General features: G+C 34.9%; 2 protein-coding genes across 2 annotated transcripts; one reads left to right on the forward strand and one right to left on the reverse strand.

The window, feature by feature from the left end:
• Nucleotides 1–1,149: 1,149 nt before the first annotated feature.
• LOC142549966 (protein FAR1-RELATED SEQUENCE 5-like) lies at nt 1,150–3,571 on the forward strand. Its single transcript, XM_075659210.1, has 5 exons — nt 1,150–1,962; nt 2,106–2,962; nt 3,117–3,308; nt 3,384–3,448; nt 3,534–3,571. The coding sequence occupies exons 1-5, from the start codon at nt 1,150–1,152 to the stop codon at nt 3,569–3,571; spliced, it is 1,965 nt and encodes a 654-aa protein (XP_075515325.1).
• A 3,202-nt stretch (nt 3,572–6,773) lies between these two features.
• Nucleotides 6,774–8,612, reverse strand: LOC142549005 (putative 4-hydroxy-4-methyl-2-oxoglutarate aldolase 3). Its single transcript, XM_075657712.1, has 2 exons — nt 8,438–8,612; nt 6,774–7,465 (listed from the first exon to the last, which is right to left on the reverse strand). The coding sequence occupies exon 2, from the start codon at nt 7,455–7,457 to the stop codon at nt 6,957–6,959; it is 501 nt and encodes a 166-aa protein (XP_075513827.1). The 5' UTR covers nt 7,458–7,465; nt 8,438–8,612; the 3' UTR covers nt 6,774–6,956.
• Between the last annotated feature and the right edge of the window lie 7,015 nt (nt 8,613–15,627).

Genomic DNA, 15,627 nt, shown 5'->3' on the forward strand with positions numbered 1-15,627 from the left:
GATCCCAGATGATGATTGTAAATAACATAATAGATGTTAAAGACGATCATATACTTGCTGAGTATACCAAATTTGTTATATGCATATTATAACAAATTACGACAGACTTTTTGAGTTGTAAAACAACCAAGAAGGATATTGAAAAGTGTGTCATGTCGATAAAGATAACTTCTCCAATTCATATACCATTTTTTATCATGATTTTTTATTTTTTGTGGTTTGGTTTGTTTCAACTGATAAATGTTACTAGCTATGTTTTAATTCATTTAAAGATTATCAAAATTTCGGGCATAAATTTTCCGCAGTTCAGTTGCTCACGTGCAACGCACGTGCACTTTTCTAGTTCATATATATACATACATACATATATATATATATATATATATATATATATATATATATATACTTCTATATTATTATTATTATTATTAGTTTTCTAAGCATTAGGTTACATGTTCAATTAGCAATTATATATAGAGAGACTTGTTACCCTGCACCCATGGTATTCTAGGGCCAGCTGTGTTTTTTTTTTTAAGCGCCCAGCTGTGTTTCTTTTATTAATTTTTTTAAAAAAAAATTGCATAACAAAATCAAGAGAACATGGCCATTATTCACGCCCAAAAACTCAGAACACACCTCACGCTCAGAAGAGTGAATTGATCGCGAAATTGGAGATCTCGGCCGTGCTCTTTCCGGTCATCTTCGGAAGACGATTCTTAAATCAGAAGATGTATGTCATATGATTATGAAATTCCAAGAAAATTTTTGATTTCTAGATTTCTAAATTTACTCCCAGATTGTATGGTTAAAAGAAATATTTATGAATTTAACCTTCGCATTTATTCTAACACGAAAATAGGCAGAGCAAATAGTTTTGAATATGCATATAGTTAAGTTACGTCTCTTGCTAGCAAGCTGTGAGCTATACGTATTGAATTAAATCAGGAAAAATGAAAATGGAAAATAAATAACTGTTTCATAAGTAAAAAAAAATTAAAGGAATTGCAGGAATAAGATTTTTGTAGTATTTTTTTGAAAGGGTTGGTATGTCTACTGCAAAGGGCTACTCGATTCAATTTTTTGTTTGTGCCTCTGTGCAATAAGTAGTATGTGTAGCAATTTTAATTTTGTTATTTTCATATTTATAGAATGGAAGAAAACAACGGCGATGAACTGTCATACATTCCCCAAGTTGGAGACAATCAAAAACCAAAAATAGGGATGAAATTCGAATCTTTAGAGGAAGCGTTTTCGTTCTACAACCAATATGCACGAGAATCTGGTTTTAGTGCAAGAATTAGCAATAGCAAAAAAAGTAAGAAAACAAATGAAATTATCTGGAAAAAATTTGTATGCTTTAAAGAAGGACATACAGATGCAATCAGATGGAGTAAACAAGCAAAAAGTGATGAACCAATAAAGAAAAGAGCTCGTGGTGAGATTAGAACTGGATGTAAGTCAAACATTTCAGTTGTGAATGAACAAACTGGTCTTGGTTGGGTTGTTAGTACCTTCATGGAAAGTCATAATCATCCACTATCAACTCCTTCGAAGGTGCATTTGTTACGCTCACATCGTACTGTTTCTGCATCAAATAAAGCACTGAGTCAACAGTTTGCAGAAGTGAATGTACCTACTTGTCAACAAATGCGATTGTTTGAAATAGAGTTTGGAGGGCCTGAACATGTAGGCTGCACAGAAAGAGATATAAGAAACTATGAGAAAACGCTTAGGGATGAGCACAAGGGTATCGATGCCGAAACATTAATTGATTTCTTTCTATCTGAGAAAGACAAGAGTTCAACTTTCTTTTTTGATTACGAGACTGATTCAGACAATAGATTTATTCAGTGTTTTTGGGCGGATCCTGTATCAAGGAGGGCATACACTGCATTTGGTGATGTAGTGGTGTTTGATACAATGTATAACACAAACAAATATGGGATGATTTTCGCACCATTTGTAGGAGTTAATCATCATCATCATACCATTGTCTTTGGTTGTGGATTTTTGAATGATGAGAAAACCGATTCTTTTGTTTGGTTGCTTAATAAGTTTCTAGAAGCCATGCCTAAAGTGCACCAAACTTGATCATAACTGACCAGGATCCTGCTATGATGAAAGCCATAGCTGAAGTTTTCCCTAAAACAATACATCGATATTGTTTGTGGCACATTCTAAACAAATTCCCAGATAAATTGAACCCGGTGACTTTCCGTGACCATTATCAAAGCATAAAAAATGTCATTGTACATTCTACGACATCTATTGAATTTGAGAGATCATGGGAAGAGGTTATGAATTGTGCTAACTTGGTAGAAAATGATTGGCTGTCATTGATGTATGAGTTGCGACATAAGTGGGGGCCGGCTTATTTCAACCATGTATTTTCTGCAAGAATGTCAAGTAGTCAGAGATCTGAAAGTTCACATGCATTTTTCAAGAGGTACGTCTGTAGCAATAACTCATTGATGGATTTTATAATTTGTTTCAATAAGGCACTTCGACACCAAAGACACAATGAGTTAGTTGATGATCATACTGATACGAAAGAGTGGACAAAGCTTAAATCGAACTGGCCGATGGAATTGCAAATGGTGAATGTATACACGAAAAACAAATGGTTGGAGTTTCAAAATGAAATTAGTCTGAGTCATCGTTATTATGTGCAACAAGCATCTATCAGAATTGAGTTTGGGGTTTACAATGTCATTAATTTTCAAGGTTCTTCTTCTGCCAAACATGGGTTGCTTACGCATGACATACAAAGAGACGATATATCATGTAGTTGCATGAAATTTCAATTTGAGGGTATTCCGTGCAGGAATATGTTAGCATTTTTTCGTATCAACCAAGTGTTCCACTTACCTGATAAGTATATACTCAAACGGTGGACAAAAGATGCAAAGATTGGCGTACTATATACTATGGCTGAGCAAAATGTGATCGACGATCCAGAAAGGTGTTTGATGTCTAGACATATGAGGTTATCTTGTAAAGCTTCAGCTTTAATTGATGTTGCATCTTTCAGTGATGAGGGGACAAACTTTTGGCTGAACAGTTTGATTCTATTGATAGCAAAATAAGGAGATGAATATTAATAGAACATTATGCAGTGGAAGTCAAAGTAGGAGAACCATAGATGGAGCCATTGGTATCATTGATCCTTCAGAAATAAGAAAAAAAGGACGTGGGAAGAGACTAAAATCATCGAAGAAGAAGTCAACATCAAGGGGCAGACAGTGTCATGGATGCGGGCGTCGAGGTGTGTCACATGACAAACGCAACTGTCCAAATTTGCAAGACGGGTATGTATTGATTAATTTTTAAAAAAGTAAATAATTTCTTTAATATTAGTACGGATGACAAAGTTCGTTTATCAGGTCAACTGTAAATAATGATAACACAGATGAGAACTCAGATGAAGAAGATTTTGGATCAATAGATGGTAACTCAAATACATAAATTATTTTATGCATTTAAATTTTATTTCATTGATAATATTTTACTAATCATCGTCTTCATATTTACAGGTTCTAACAACATGTTAATCTCCAGAATATCATTTTAACTTCAATTGCAAGCTACTGTAAAGAGTAGCACGCTAATCTTGTACCTGTTAATCTCCAGAATATCATTTTACCATTTTGCCAATTGAGTAAATGAGTTAGGTTAGTATTGAGTTTCTGCTTTTGTAATGTGTGAATGAGAAAGCATTACACAGTTTGCTTATTGACCGAAAATAAAAGGGCAGTGTTAAGAAAAGAACTTTCATTTTGCTTCAGCTTTTAACACTGTCATTTACTCCTAAAAGGGTAGCATTTTTGAATTCCACAATTCACAACTTAGGTAGAAAATCCCTTTGTTGCTGCAGATCCACTAAGAAATACATACTTATTGTGTTTGCTGCAGCTCAACTAAGAAATACAGACTATAATAGCAACTGCACAATAGTACATTACATGTGTATGACCTTTGGAAGATGGAGCATCTTTGCTCGGACATGAACTTATGTAAAAAAAAAAACATTTCAAAGTACACAAATTCCACAATTCACAAACATTTTGCAAAATCATTCTTAAATATAAACATCACATACCAACATGTCTTTGTTCTTATCCATTTATCCTATGCTGCTTACTGCTGCTATAAGTACGCAAAAAATGTTCTAAAACATGATAATGTATTTTCCAATTCAACAAAGGCAACAACTTCCAACAACATATTTAATCATGATCACTAATTTGTAGAGATTTCAAATTCTCTACAATCGCTTCCAAATTCTTCTTTATCTCATCCAAGTTCTGTTCTATCCCTTGCAACTTCTTTATTTGTTCAGTCTGCGAAATTCTTTCTGCCTCCTCTCTATTTTTGAAAGACTGGTGGACAGCACCCTTATGTCCGGTAACTTTAGAAGATGCTTCTCCCCACGTATCATATATACCTGGTTCACGTCCAACAAAGACAACATATGTTTTCTCCTAAAATGTACAAAAATTCACAAACTTTTTCAACACGCAGTCACAAAATATTATAACTAAAAACAATTAAAAATTTAAAACTCAACATTGTTAAAACTCAGCAAAACAAGTATAGCAATGATTCATGTGCATAGCAAAAAGAGTTGGAACTAGAACATGTATAATATTTCAATCCAAGCATGTAATCACACGTAAAAAGGAATTGCATGGGACAAAAGAATTCTTACCATTCAATTTTTCCACATGTATAATATTGCAATCCAAGCAATGGATTGTACACCTAACTAACGGTAAACATATATAGTCACACAACAAATCCATCAAATATATATAATTCTAAATCGAATTTCACTAAACACTGCAAGAAGCAGAGGCTTCAAATTGCACCTTAAATCGAATTTCACACAATATATATCATAGGCTTCAAAATCCATATTTTTCGAATCTGATATTCGAAAGAAGAATTTTTTTTTTTTTTTTGCATTTCACGCACAAGATTTATCTTCAAAATCCGAAATTCCCAAAATCTTAGGAAGAAGAAATTTCCACCTACCAAGATTTACCTTCTGATTTTAGAATGCACAAGATTTAACTTCAAAATCCAAAATTCCCAAAATCTTCGGAATAAGAAATTTCCAGCTACCAAGATTTACCTTCTGATTTTAGAATCTTGGAATTTGTTCACCGGAAAGAGCACGGCCGAGAAGCGTACTCTTCTGATTTAAGAATCGTCTTCCGAAGATGACCGGAAAGAGCACGGCCGAGATCTTCAATTTCGCGCTCAATTCACTCTTCTGAGCGTGAAGTGTGTTCTGAATTTTTGGGCGTGTATAATGGCCATGTTCTCTTGAGTTTGTTCTTTAGTTTTTTTAAAAAAAAATTAATAAAAGAAACACAGCTGGGCGCTTAAAAAAAAACGAAAACACAGCACAGCTGGCGCCCAAGAATACCATGGGTGCAGGGTAACAAGTCTATATATATATATGCGCGCGCGCGCGCACACACATATATATATATATATATTTAATTAATTTAAAATTTATTTCATGTATGGTTTAACCCACATAAAATAAAAAAATTGCTCCAATCGAGAATACGTCTACACGATATTTAATTAGTAGACAAAATATTTTTCAGTAATTAATTATTTTTAAACACGCGCAATGTGAGTGCCCGTCACTGTTAATATTTATTAAAGTTAAACGTCGTTTACTTATTGATTTTTGTATGGAGGTAAAACTTTTTTATAACTCACAACACCCTCAAACCATCCAACTATATATAATATATATTTTTTAATATTTTATTTTATCTCTTATCATTTCAATTAAAATTTTTTAAATACTTTATTATATAAATTTTTTTTATAGAACATATGTATCGTGTGTGCCATGATCTGTTGGCATTTATTTATTGGTGAGCATAAGATTTGTAACTTGTATGCTTGCATGGATGTCAGATATGTTCCATCGAGTGAACAGCACCACGAGTCTTTCGCCATAGCAAATACATGTTTGTATAACGGAGTTTCTCTAATTACATATGAACGGTTAAGATAGTTAGTAATGTATATATGAATGATTACAATAAAAGTATTGCATTCATTTCCATGAGTCAATACCTCAATTTTGAGCAAGTACATCTGAGTTGATATGACCATGTAAAATGCTTAGTTCTTTAAAAGTAATACTAACTACTAGCCATTGCATTCTGTTTTGTGTTGTGGATCGGATTTGGTGGAAAAAGATTGTGTTCTTGTAACATTTATGGATCCTAGATTGTGGGTTATTTCTGTCCAAGGTGCTTACGAAGGATGACTTTTGAGCTGTTGTCGTTGATGTGCTGGGATATTTGGACTGATTATTGTAAAATCATTCCATTCAGAATCTTCATTTAACACTGAGTTGAATGTGTATTGCGTCTATTCTTTAGAAAAGGCTCAAATCGCTGTTCACTACAGCAGATTCAGGGTCCGAGCATGACTGATCACCAATGGAAAGCACCCGAGTATAATATGCTAAAAATGTATGCATATGCATGGTGTAAGGTCATAGTGTTGCGGCAGTGGTTAGGAACTTTAAGGGAGAGGTTATGTGAGCTCAAGCCAAGTTAACCAGGTGGACGGATCTGTCTTCAGTGCAGAACAGAAAGCTATAAGCTATATCCAACCGAGGGGAGAATTTATACATCGACAGGGTGCTGAAAATACATCTACTTGGAAACCCAAACAACTATTTGTTTGAAAGAAGTCGAGAATCAATAAAAAAAAACATCTTATTGTTGAAATACATATTAACAAGAAGTATTTTGTTTTTGAAATATGTTGTATTTTAAATGCTCATCACGAGTTACACATTACAATAACAAAGTTTATCAGCATAATAATATTACAGGCGCGGTAAAATGAAACCTTGAAAGCTTGCATTGACAACTTATTGGACAATGAATCAAATACATAATGATTTCGAGCAAGAGCTAGACAGAAAGCTCTGTTTTGGATATGAGAATACCATCACTATCTGCGTACAACCACTCTCCGTCATGAATTTCCGTCCCCGCGATATGAATCGGGATGTGCCTCTCACCGACGCCTCTTTTCTTTGATTTTTTGGGATGTGGTGCCAACGCTCTAACCCCAGTATCACAACCATTGATCTCATCCACATCTCGGATACAACCATTGACAACTATTCCAGCCCAACCATTACTTTGAGCTAATTGGCCTAGATTTCCTCCAACCAAAGCACAATTCATGCTGCCCCCACCATCTACTACAAGAACTCTACCATGGCCCTTGGATTCAAGGAACTCTCTAACCAATACGTTGTCCTCAAATACCTTGAGAGTGGCGATGGGGCCAGAGAACGTTCGACGTTTCCCATACATTTGGAAGATAGGGGGTAGGATTCGAATGTCACCACTTTCAAGTAGTGGTTCATTTGCATCACAAAAGTCAGTAGTTGCTAAGGAAGCCATGGGTTCCCCTGTAAACACAAGTAAGCAACCGTAATATACTGTAGAAAAGAATGTAATATATACGTGATGTAAATCGATTCGACCAGCGGGAGGGCATCCCCACGGTAATCGGTTGCTTTGACTCATTTTTAAAGATTGAGAATAAGGTCTAACTCCATGTTAAGCTAACCCAAGGAGAATTGTCCAAGTTATTTACAAGACATTATCGAGTGATCCATTAGGATAGTCCAACACATAACAGCCAATTTGAGCTCTGATATCATGTTAAGATTGAGACTTGGGTATAACTCTCATCCAAAAGCTAGCTGAATAAGTAATATTGTCCAAGTCCATATATACAACTCACAATTACATAATCCAGCTGATATCATATATCCAACGCATACAATTATAAGGTCTAGATCCATAACTATCCACTGCTATTATGAATAGTTTGTCGGTCTTATCCATAATTCGATGGCAACTGCACATCATTGCCATTTGCCGCTATGATGGATCCACCGACTACCAAGTTGATATATTTGTAGTCATTAGCACGAGATAATTACCAGATCGAAACGATTTAATACCAAAAAGTACTTCAAAAAATGAGCTTTCCGGCTTCCAAACAACTAAAATACCGTTAAAAGAAATGCAGACACACCCTAAAACAATTTCAACTGGATTTAATACCAATACAGTAGTTCACAAATCTTCCCCAGTTCGTAAACCGACTTTTTTGAAAGCAAAAGTTGGGTACGGACAACTGAAACTATAATGAACAACGAGAGGCCAATTCATTAATCAAATCCATCCATATCGAATCAAAGACGCTGATCTATTTCATGGGTCATGGTTTACGTAGGTCAACAAGAAATCACCACCTTAATGTCAAAAAAAGAAACCACACAAATCAAAAATCACAAAAATGGCTTCCTAAACAATAGACACTGAATTGCCAGCAATCAGAAATTAAATTTTGCGACGAATGTGATTCTTACCTTGGAATTAAAAATCAACGACCCTAAGATGCAGAGATTACGGAAATGGATGGTGCGAAGTTAGAATCCCAATAATTTGGGAATTTATAGTCCACCGAGTTTCTATCCTTCGATTATTGTGCCGTGAACTTGCGGTCTACTGAATGTGTTGAGAAGCTGGGACAAGTAACCAAGGGGCGAGGCAGATTTATTGATTTTTAATTATTTTTGTAGTTTTTAAAAATTTAGATATATTCAATTTAAATTTTTATATGTTTTATAGAAATTTAGTGGTATTCAAAATAGATTTTCATAGAATTTTAAAAAGTCAAGTGGTATTCAACTTTGACTTTTAAAAACTCTATAAAAGTCTATAGGTATTCAAATTTTCAATTGACTTTTAATAACTTCATAATTTTCATCAATATACAAACATTAAAGCCTAAGGTACAACTATAAATTATCAAAAAATTAATTTTGTTCAACCCAAAGATTTGGATAGATTTGTAAAACTTCTAACTCATACAAGAGCTATTTATTTCTCTATCTGACGCTTCTCATCATCTCTTTTCTTATCTTCTCTCATTTCATCTATCTCTATCACTATCTCAAATTTTGGAAGTGTATCTCTATATATATTTTCTTCTTTTTTTTTTTTAATTTTTCATTTTTTGGCTGATTGTTCATTTAATAATTTTTTATTTTAATATCATAGGAAATTTTGAATTTCGTAATTGATTTTGTGATTTTTAATTTATGATTTATACAATTAATGTAATATGCAATAATAATAAAAGATGATCCAAAAAAATATCGCTTAATTCTTAATAATTGAATAGTCTAGCAACAACCACGATTTTTTAAATTCTTTTTAGCATTTTCAATTTCAATTAATATGTAAGCTGTGATATTTTTATACATAAATTATATCTACACAAATATTCTTTTCACATGTATATTATCGATTTAAAAACAAAGTTACAGATTAATCAATTGATATTTTTAAAAAATTTACAAACATGCATACAAAACCACATATATACACATGTAATGATTAAATGATTTAACTTTTAAATAAATAAATTCATTTATTAATATAAATATTGAAAAATTATTTCAAACCGAATGTGTTATATATGTTAATTAATTATTGATTCAAAAAATTAATAAAAAATAATATGTTATAATTAAGTACAAATTTTTTAAATTCTATAAAAAAATTCACAAAAGTCTATAAAAATCTTGCAAAAACTCTACATGAATCCACATAAATCTGTTTATAAATCTGTGGGATTCTGTAAAAGTCAATATTCTATAAATCGGAGAGATTGGGATTTGAAAATAATATTTTAATTTTTGAACAAATTAGTATTTGGTGTAATTTTATAAGATTTGATTTAACTAGATGAATTTTTTGTAAAATAGGTGAGATTTCATGGAACTTGAATCATAAAAAGAAATAAAAATATTTTTACTAATAAATTTTTATAACTTAGTCATAAATTTTAAATGTTTTTCTCAAATTTTATAAAGTATCATTCATCCAAAAATACATATTATCAATTCACAAACATTTATATCATATATATTTTTGAGAAAATTATTTTAAAATCAATTTTAAATATTTTATATTAAAAAATCTATAGACAAGACATTTTTATTAAAAATTTTGTTGTTTAATAGTAAAAACTGAATTTATCAAAATATGATAAATTTATTTTTAACGATAAACTTTATAATTTTTGTATTTATTAAAAAAATTGTTCAACTAAATATATTTTTTATATGTTCAAAAATAAAATTTTTTCTTTGATAGAAAAATAAGAATAAACAAATCGTTTTAAAAAATTAATGCAGAATTTTTTAATATAAAATAAATTAATTTTAATTATTAAAACAAATTTCAAATTACATTTAAAATATTACTAAACAAACGAGTAGAATATCAAATCTATAGATTTACAATTCAATTTCAAACTCAAATCCAAATCTAAATCAAAATCTCATTTTTTACTTGTCCAAACATACTGTAAAGCACGAGACCCATTATTTATCTCCACAAAACTATTGTGACACCGTCTTACAAATCAATTTAATCATATGGATATCCAACTCGACTCAACTCATAAAAAATATTATTTTTAATGTCAAAATATTATTTTTTATGATAGATATAGTTAGATCAATTCGTATCGATGTAAGTCATGAGACGGCTTCATAAGATACTTACTGATTTATCTCATATAAAATTACTGAATAAAAAAAAGTTACGATATTATTCTTCATATATTTGTTAGTTTATATTAATTTATTATTAAAAAACAAGATTACAATTTATCATTTTATCTTAAATTTAATCAATCAAATCAAACATATTATTTTTTATTCAATGTTATTTCATATATTAATTATATATTTTAATAATCACAATGTTATTTATCTAACTCGATCCCATCAACCTATCTACCTTCTCCGCATGGAAACGCATTGCAAATTACAAAACTCGGGCAAAATTTTCCGTTCTATTTTTTGATGAGCAGGTCTTTTGTGAGACGATCTCACGAATCTTTATCTGTGAGACGGGTCAACCATACCGATATTCACAATAAAAAATAATACTCTTAGCATAAAAAGTAATATTTTTTCATGGATGACCCAAATAAGAGATTCGTCTCACAAAGTTTTTGCTTTTTTTGAGACAAGAGGTTGGACCCTTCCCGTGGGGTTTCTCATTGCTTTATCCTTGCACGAGGTAGATACCTTATTGTGGTCAATCCCTATAGTTACCACATGCCCAGAAGGATAAAACTGAATGGCAGTGTGCCGATATGCTATCTCAAGGCTTCATCTGCCATAGTACTTCACCTTTTTCTTCACCGGTATTGCTGGTAAAAAATCAGACGATTCTTGGCGCTTATGTATTGATTATTGCTCTCTCAGTGCCAAGACAATCAAAGACAAGTTTCCCGTCCCCACTTATAGGACGAACGAGCTATTGGACTAATTGCATGGTGCTCGTTACTTTTCAAAGTTGGATTTCCGAGCCGGATACCACTAGATTCTGATGGATTCTAGCAGCATCCCAATCATTGCGTTTCGAACACATCATGGGCATTTTGAGTTCCTCGTCAGCGTTGATGAATTCAATTTCCAGGCTTATCTGCACAAATTCTTCTGTCTTCTTCGATGATAGTCTCGTTTATGGTCGGATATGGGACGAACACCTTGCCCATCTATATGAGGTGTTCTCTATCTTGGCCAAACGTCTTCTCCTCAAACACTCGAAGTGTACCTTCGGGCGCATGGAAGTGGGATAATTTGGCCACACGGTTTCTCGCAAGGGCGTAGGAGTAGACACAACAAAAAATTCTACAATTACTGAATGACCCCATCCTTCTACATTGAGTGCACTACGATTAGTTTATTGGAAGCAATTTCAGTGTTGCTCGGTATTAGCCAAGTTCATGATGAAGAGCTTGATTACTTTTATTATTTTGGATCATTATTGTTTTAATGTTTAGTTTTGGGTTTTTATGCTTAATTTATCTTGTAAACAAAATCATATTTCAGCCAACAAACTTGAGTTTGTGCTTGAGGGAGAGAAATTCTCTCATGGATCTAAATGATCTCTGATGCAATCCGGACGAATTGGGTGAGTTGGGTTGGAGCAATCTACCGGATTTGATAAGGGTTTTGTTAAGGGAAAAATGAGCAAGGGAAATAGCTTTAACTGTAACCCGCAAACAAGAAAATGAACTCGTGAATGAGCGTCGGAGGGGATGTCCGACGTGGCCACTCCGATGCTTAAGTCAGCAGGTGTAGATGAAGGGATAACAGGTTGTATGTGATGAATATACGTGAATGTTCAAAGAACCAGAATCCTTAAATAAAATACATACATGCTATTTATAGGATATAAATCTCTTGATTGTCTTGTTTTTAGTGTCCACCTGCTAATTAGGGTAAAGTGGCTGCTCATACCCTACATCTGATAACTTCTCTGACACGTCAACCTCTGTAGTTCTGACAGTAATGATTGTCAAGCATAAGGTAGCTCATACTGCTGCACTCGAGTGAACTGCTATTTTCGAGGTAGCCCAGGTAGAAAGCCTCCCGGGAGATTGTATGAAAGCCTGGGCCTTTAGTAACACGGGAAGAAGATGTCTCGGGAATTTACCTGCCGGATTCGGGCAGATTCTGATGAACTCCTCCTATAAACTTACCCTGATTTGAAATATCCCGGGTCGACCATGACCCGAGCTCTTATGGGGGTATCACCAATCCCAATATGTGAAACTTGTCAAGGATCACTCCTTGTCACGTTAGTCATTGAAACCGAGGTTCCTACTTTTCTAAGTAGCGGGTCGACGTCTTTTCATGGATATCTTTGATTCTTGCTTCGATTTTTACCACATTTGTTGGCAATGGGTCGAGATAGAATCACATAATAGATTCTCGCTTCTCTAAGCAACATGTCTAGGTTTCGTCGCGTTATTTTTTAGTTGTTTTATCCTCATTTCATTTGTTTGTTATTTTGGTATTGTTTTGTTGTCGTTTATGTTGGTCATATGTGCAACAATTTGAGATAATAAATATGAAAATAAAAAATAAATTGGACACCAAGATTTACGTGGAAAGCCCCTAAAAATTATTAAGGTAAAAAGCACGGTCAAAATGAAAAGAATTTCACTATAATATTTTATGGTGTACAACAATTCACTGTGTTTCTAAATAGAACACACAATCTTTTAATAAAGGAGAACAAAAAGCTCACAAATATTATAGAACTTAGAACTCAAATGCTATAAGATGAGAGAAAACTCGACGAAAGGATGATTGAAATGAAGGGAGGTGAGCTTTATTTATAGAGCTTCCTACGCGTATTGTGGAACACATTTTCATTTATTCATTAAATGAAAACGTGTTGCAAAAAATTGTTGAATTTTTCTGCTGCGTTTGTCAACCAACACCATTAATATTTGCCCTACCATCATTCACATTTGCTGACAGTTTATTCCGTGTCTGTTATATTATTTCATATTATTTCTGAATTTAAAAACTTTCTTGTAGTTTGATGCGATCTGGGTGAATTGGTTGAGCGGAGTCGGGGACAATCCACCAGATCTGATAAGAGTTTTGTTTGGGAAGATGAGCAAGGAGATATATCTCGTGGTGAATATAGATCTCTGTATAATATGGCTGCAACCGTGTCCGGCAAACAAGGAAACGAACTCGTGAATGGGCGCCGGAGGGGTGTCCGATGTGGTCACTCTGATGCTTAAGTCAGCAGTTGAAGGATGAGGAAGAAAAGATGTATATGTGAGTGAATATACGTTGATACTAACGGAAAATTTAGGGTCCGATTCCAGCAAGTGTCACTAGTCCAGACGCAGATTTTGAAATTACCCTGAGCCTGAAATCACAAATAAGATCCTTAGGAGGGGGCCAGGAGGGTGTCCTGGCGTAGCCCCTCCGACGCTCAAGTCAGAGACTGAGAATATATGGGGAGCAGCTAAGGGTGCTGTTGAAAACAATATAGTGAATGAATTAACTGAACACTCAAACCTGGTATTTAGTAGAAGGATACCTGGGCCCTTGATGGGCTTGTCTTCCATTTGGTCTAGGGATGGGCCAAGGGTAGTGGGCCCATCCATGGGGTATCACCAGTCTCCCCCTCCCGAGTCGAACTGAATCATAGGTTCAAAGTTCGATTAGTTGTGTTGTCCCTGGTTTATCGGCGACGAGGACGTACCGTATTAGAAAAAAAATTTATGTTTGCCGTTAACGAACGATGTCCACCACTGCGAAAATTACGGGGATCGCAAGGGTGACGGACGTGCATTTTCTTTCTGCCGTTTGTCAGTCTCCAAAGATTTGGAAACAAATCAAATCGTAATCCTGCTCTGAAAGAAAAGATATCAAATTAAATCACAATCTTGTTCTTAAAGGAAAGATTTGGGCTCCCCCTATAAATATCGGCTCCTTCCTCACTTCATTCTCATTTCACCCACAAAAATTTCCTCTGCAATTCACACACGCTCCACCATCACAGCGTCGCCCCCTCCCCACGCTCGCTCACGAAGCCTCGCCTCAAGCCTCGCCTGCTCGCCCACGAAGCCTCGCCTGCTCGCCCATGCCGAGCCCTCGCCTTCTTGCCCACGCCGTGTGCCGCACTCGCCCCTCGCCCGATGCCGCGCTCGCCCGAGCGCTTGAGTGATTTCCCCACGCCGCGTGCTTGCCCATGCCGTGCCACGCTCGCCCAAGCGTTGAGTGCTCGCCCCTCGCCCCACCGTGCCATGCTCGCCCGAGCGCCGAGTGCTCGCCCACGCCTTGCCACGCTCGTCCGAGCGCCGAGTGCTCGCCCTCGCCCACGCCGTGCCACGCTTACGCAGACATTATATGCCTTCGGGCCATATTCTGTTATTTTATGCACTGCTTTACTTTTTGTAGTACTATGCAACTTTTTTGATGTTTACATTTGATTATTTCTTTTCGCGCACTTTTAGCATTGTACGAAATCGTTTTCTGTCGTATTGAGTATTTTGTGTTTGCATTCACTGCTTATTCTGAATTTATCTCTGATGCCTTTAAACCACTAGGGTGAATAAAATCGACATGATACGAACTCCTTTGCTATGTAATATCTTAGCAGGAAATTGAAAATTCAACACCCCTACCCTCTAACTCATCTGCTAGGTGATACCTTAGCAGGAAAATAAAAATTTAACATCTCCACCCTCTAACTTCTCTGCTAGGCGATACCTTAGCAGGAAATTGAAAATTCAACATCCCCACCCTCTAATTCCTCTACTAGGTGATACCTTAGCAAGAAAATAAAAATTCAACATTCACACCCTCTAACTCCTCTGCTAGGTGATACCTTAGCAGGAAAATAAAATTCTTCTCCTGCCTTCTGCTCCTCTACTAGGCGATGCCTTAGTAGGAAAATAAAATTTCTCCCCGGCCCCACTCTGCTCTTCTACTAGGCACAGCCTAAGGAAAATAAAATTTTTCCCGCCCCCACTCTGCTCCTCTACTAGGCACAGCCTAAGTAGGAAAATAAATTTTTTTTTTCTTCTTCCAAACTCTGCTTCTCTACTAGGCGATGCCTAAGTAGGAAAATAAAATTCTCCCCGCCCCCACTCTGCTCCTCTACTAGACACATCCTAAGTAGGAAAATAAAATTTTTTTCTCTTCTTCCAAACTCTGCT

The sequence above is a fragment of the Primulina tabacum genome, chromosome 6 (assembly GCF_025594145.1).
Source record: "Primulina tabacum isolate GXHZ01 chromosome 6, ASM2559414v2, whole genome shotgun sequence".
Taxonomy (NCBI): Eukaryota; Viridiplantae; Streptophyta; class Magnoliopsida; order Lamiales; family Gesneriaceae; genus Primulina; species Primulina tabacum.

What these genes read in the sequence shown, in the direction of transcription:
- LOC142549966 (XM_075659210.1), top strand. Translation starts at nt 1,150, where the DNA reads ATGGAAGAAAACAACGGCGATGAACTGTCATACATTCCCCAAGTTGGA. An exon ending in GTGATCGACGATCCAGAAAG is followed by an intron (nt 2,963 to 3,116) that starts GTGTTTGATGTC and finishes AACATTATGCAG; the next exon opens with TGGAAGTCAAAGTAGGAGAA. An exon ending in TGTCCAAATTTGCAAGACGG is followed by an intron (nt 3,309 to 3,383) that starts GTATGTATTGAT and finishes TTCGTTTATCAG; the next exon opens with GTCAACTGTAAATAATGATA.
- LOC142549005 (XM_075657712.1), bottom strand. Translation starts at nt 7,457, where the DNA reads ATGGCTTCCTTAGCAACTACTGACTTTTGTGATGCAAATGAACCACTA.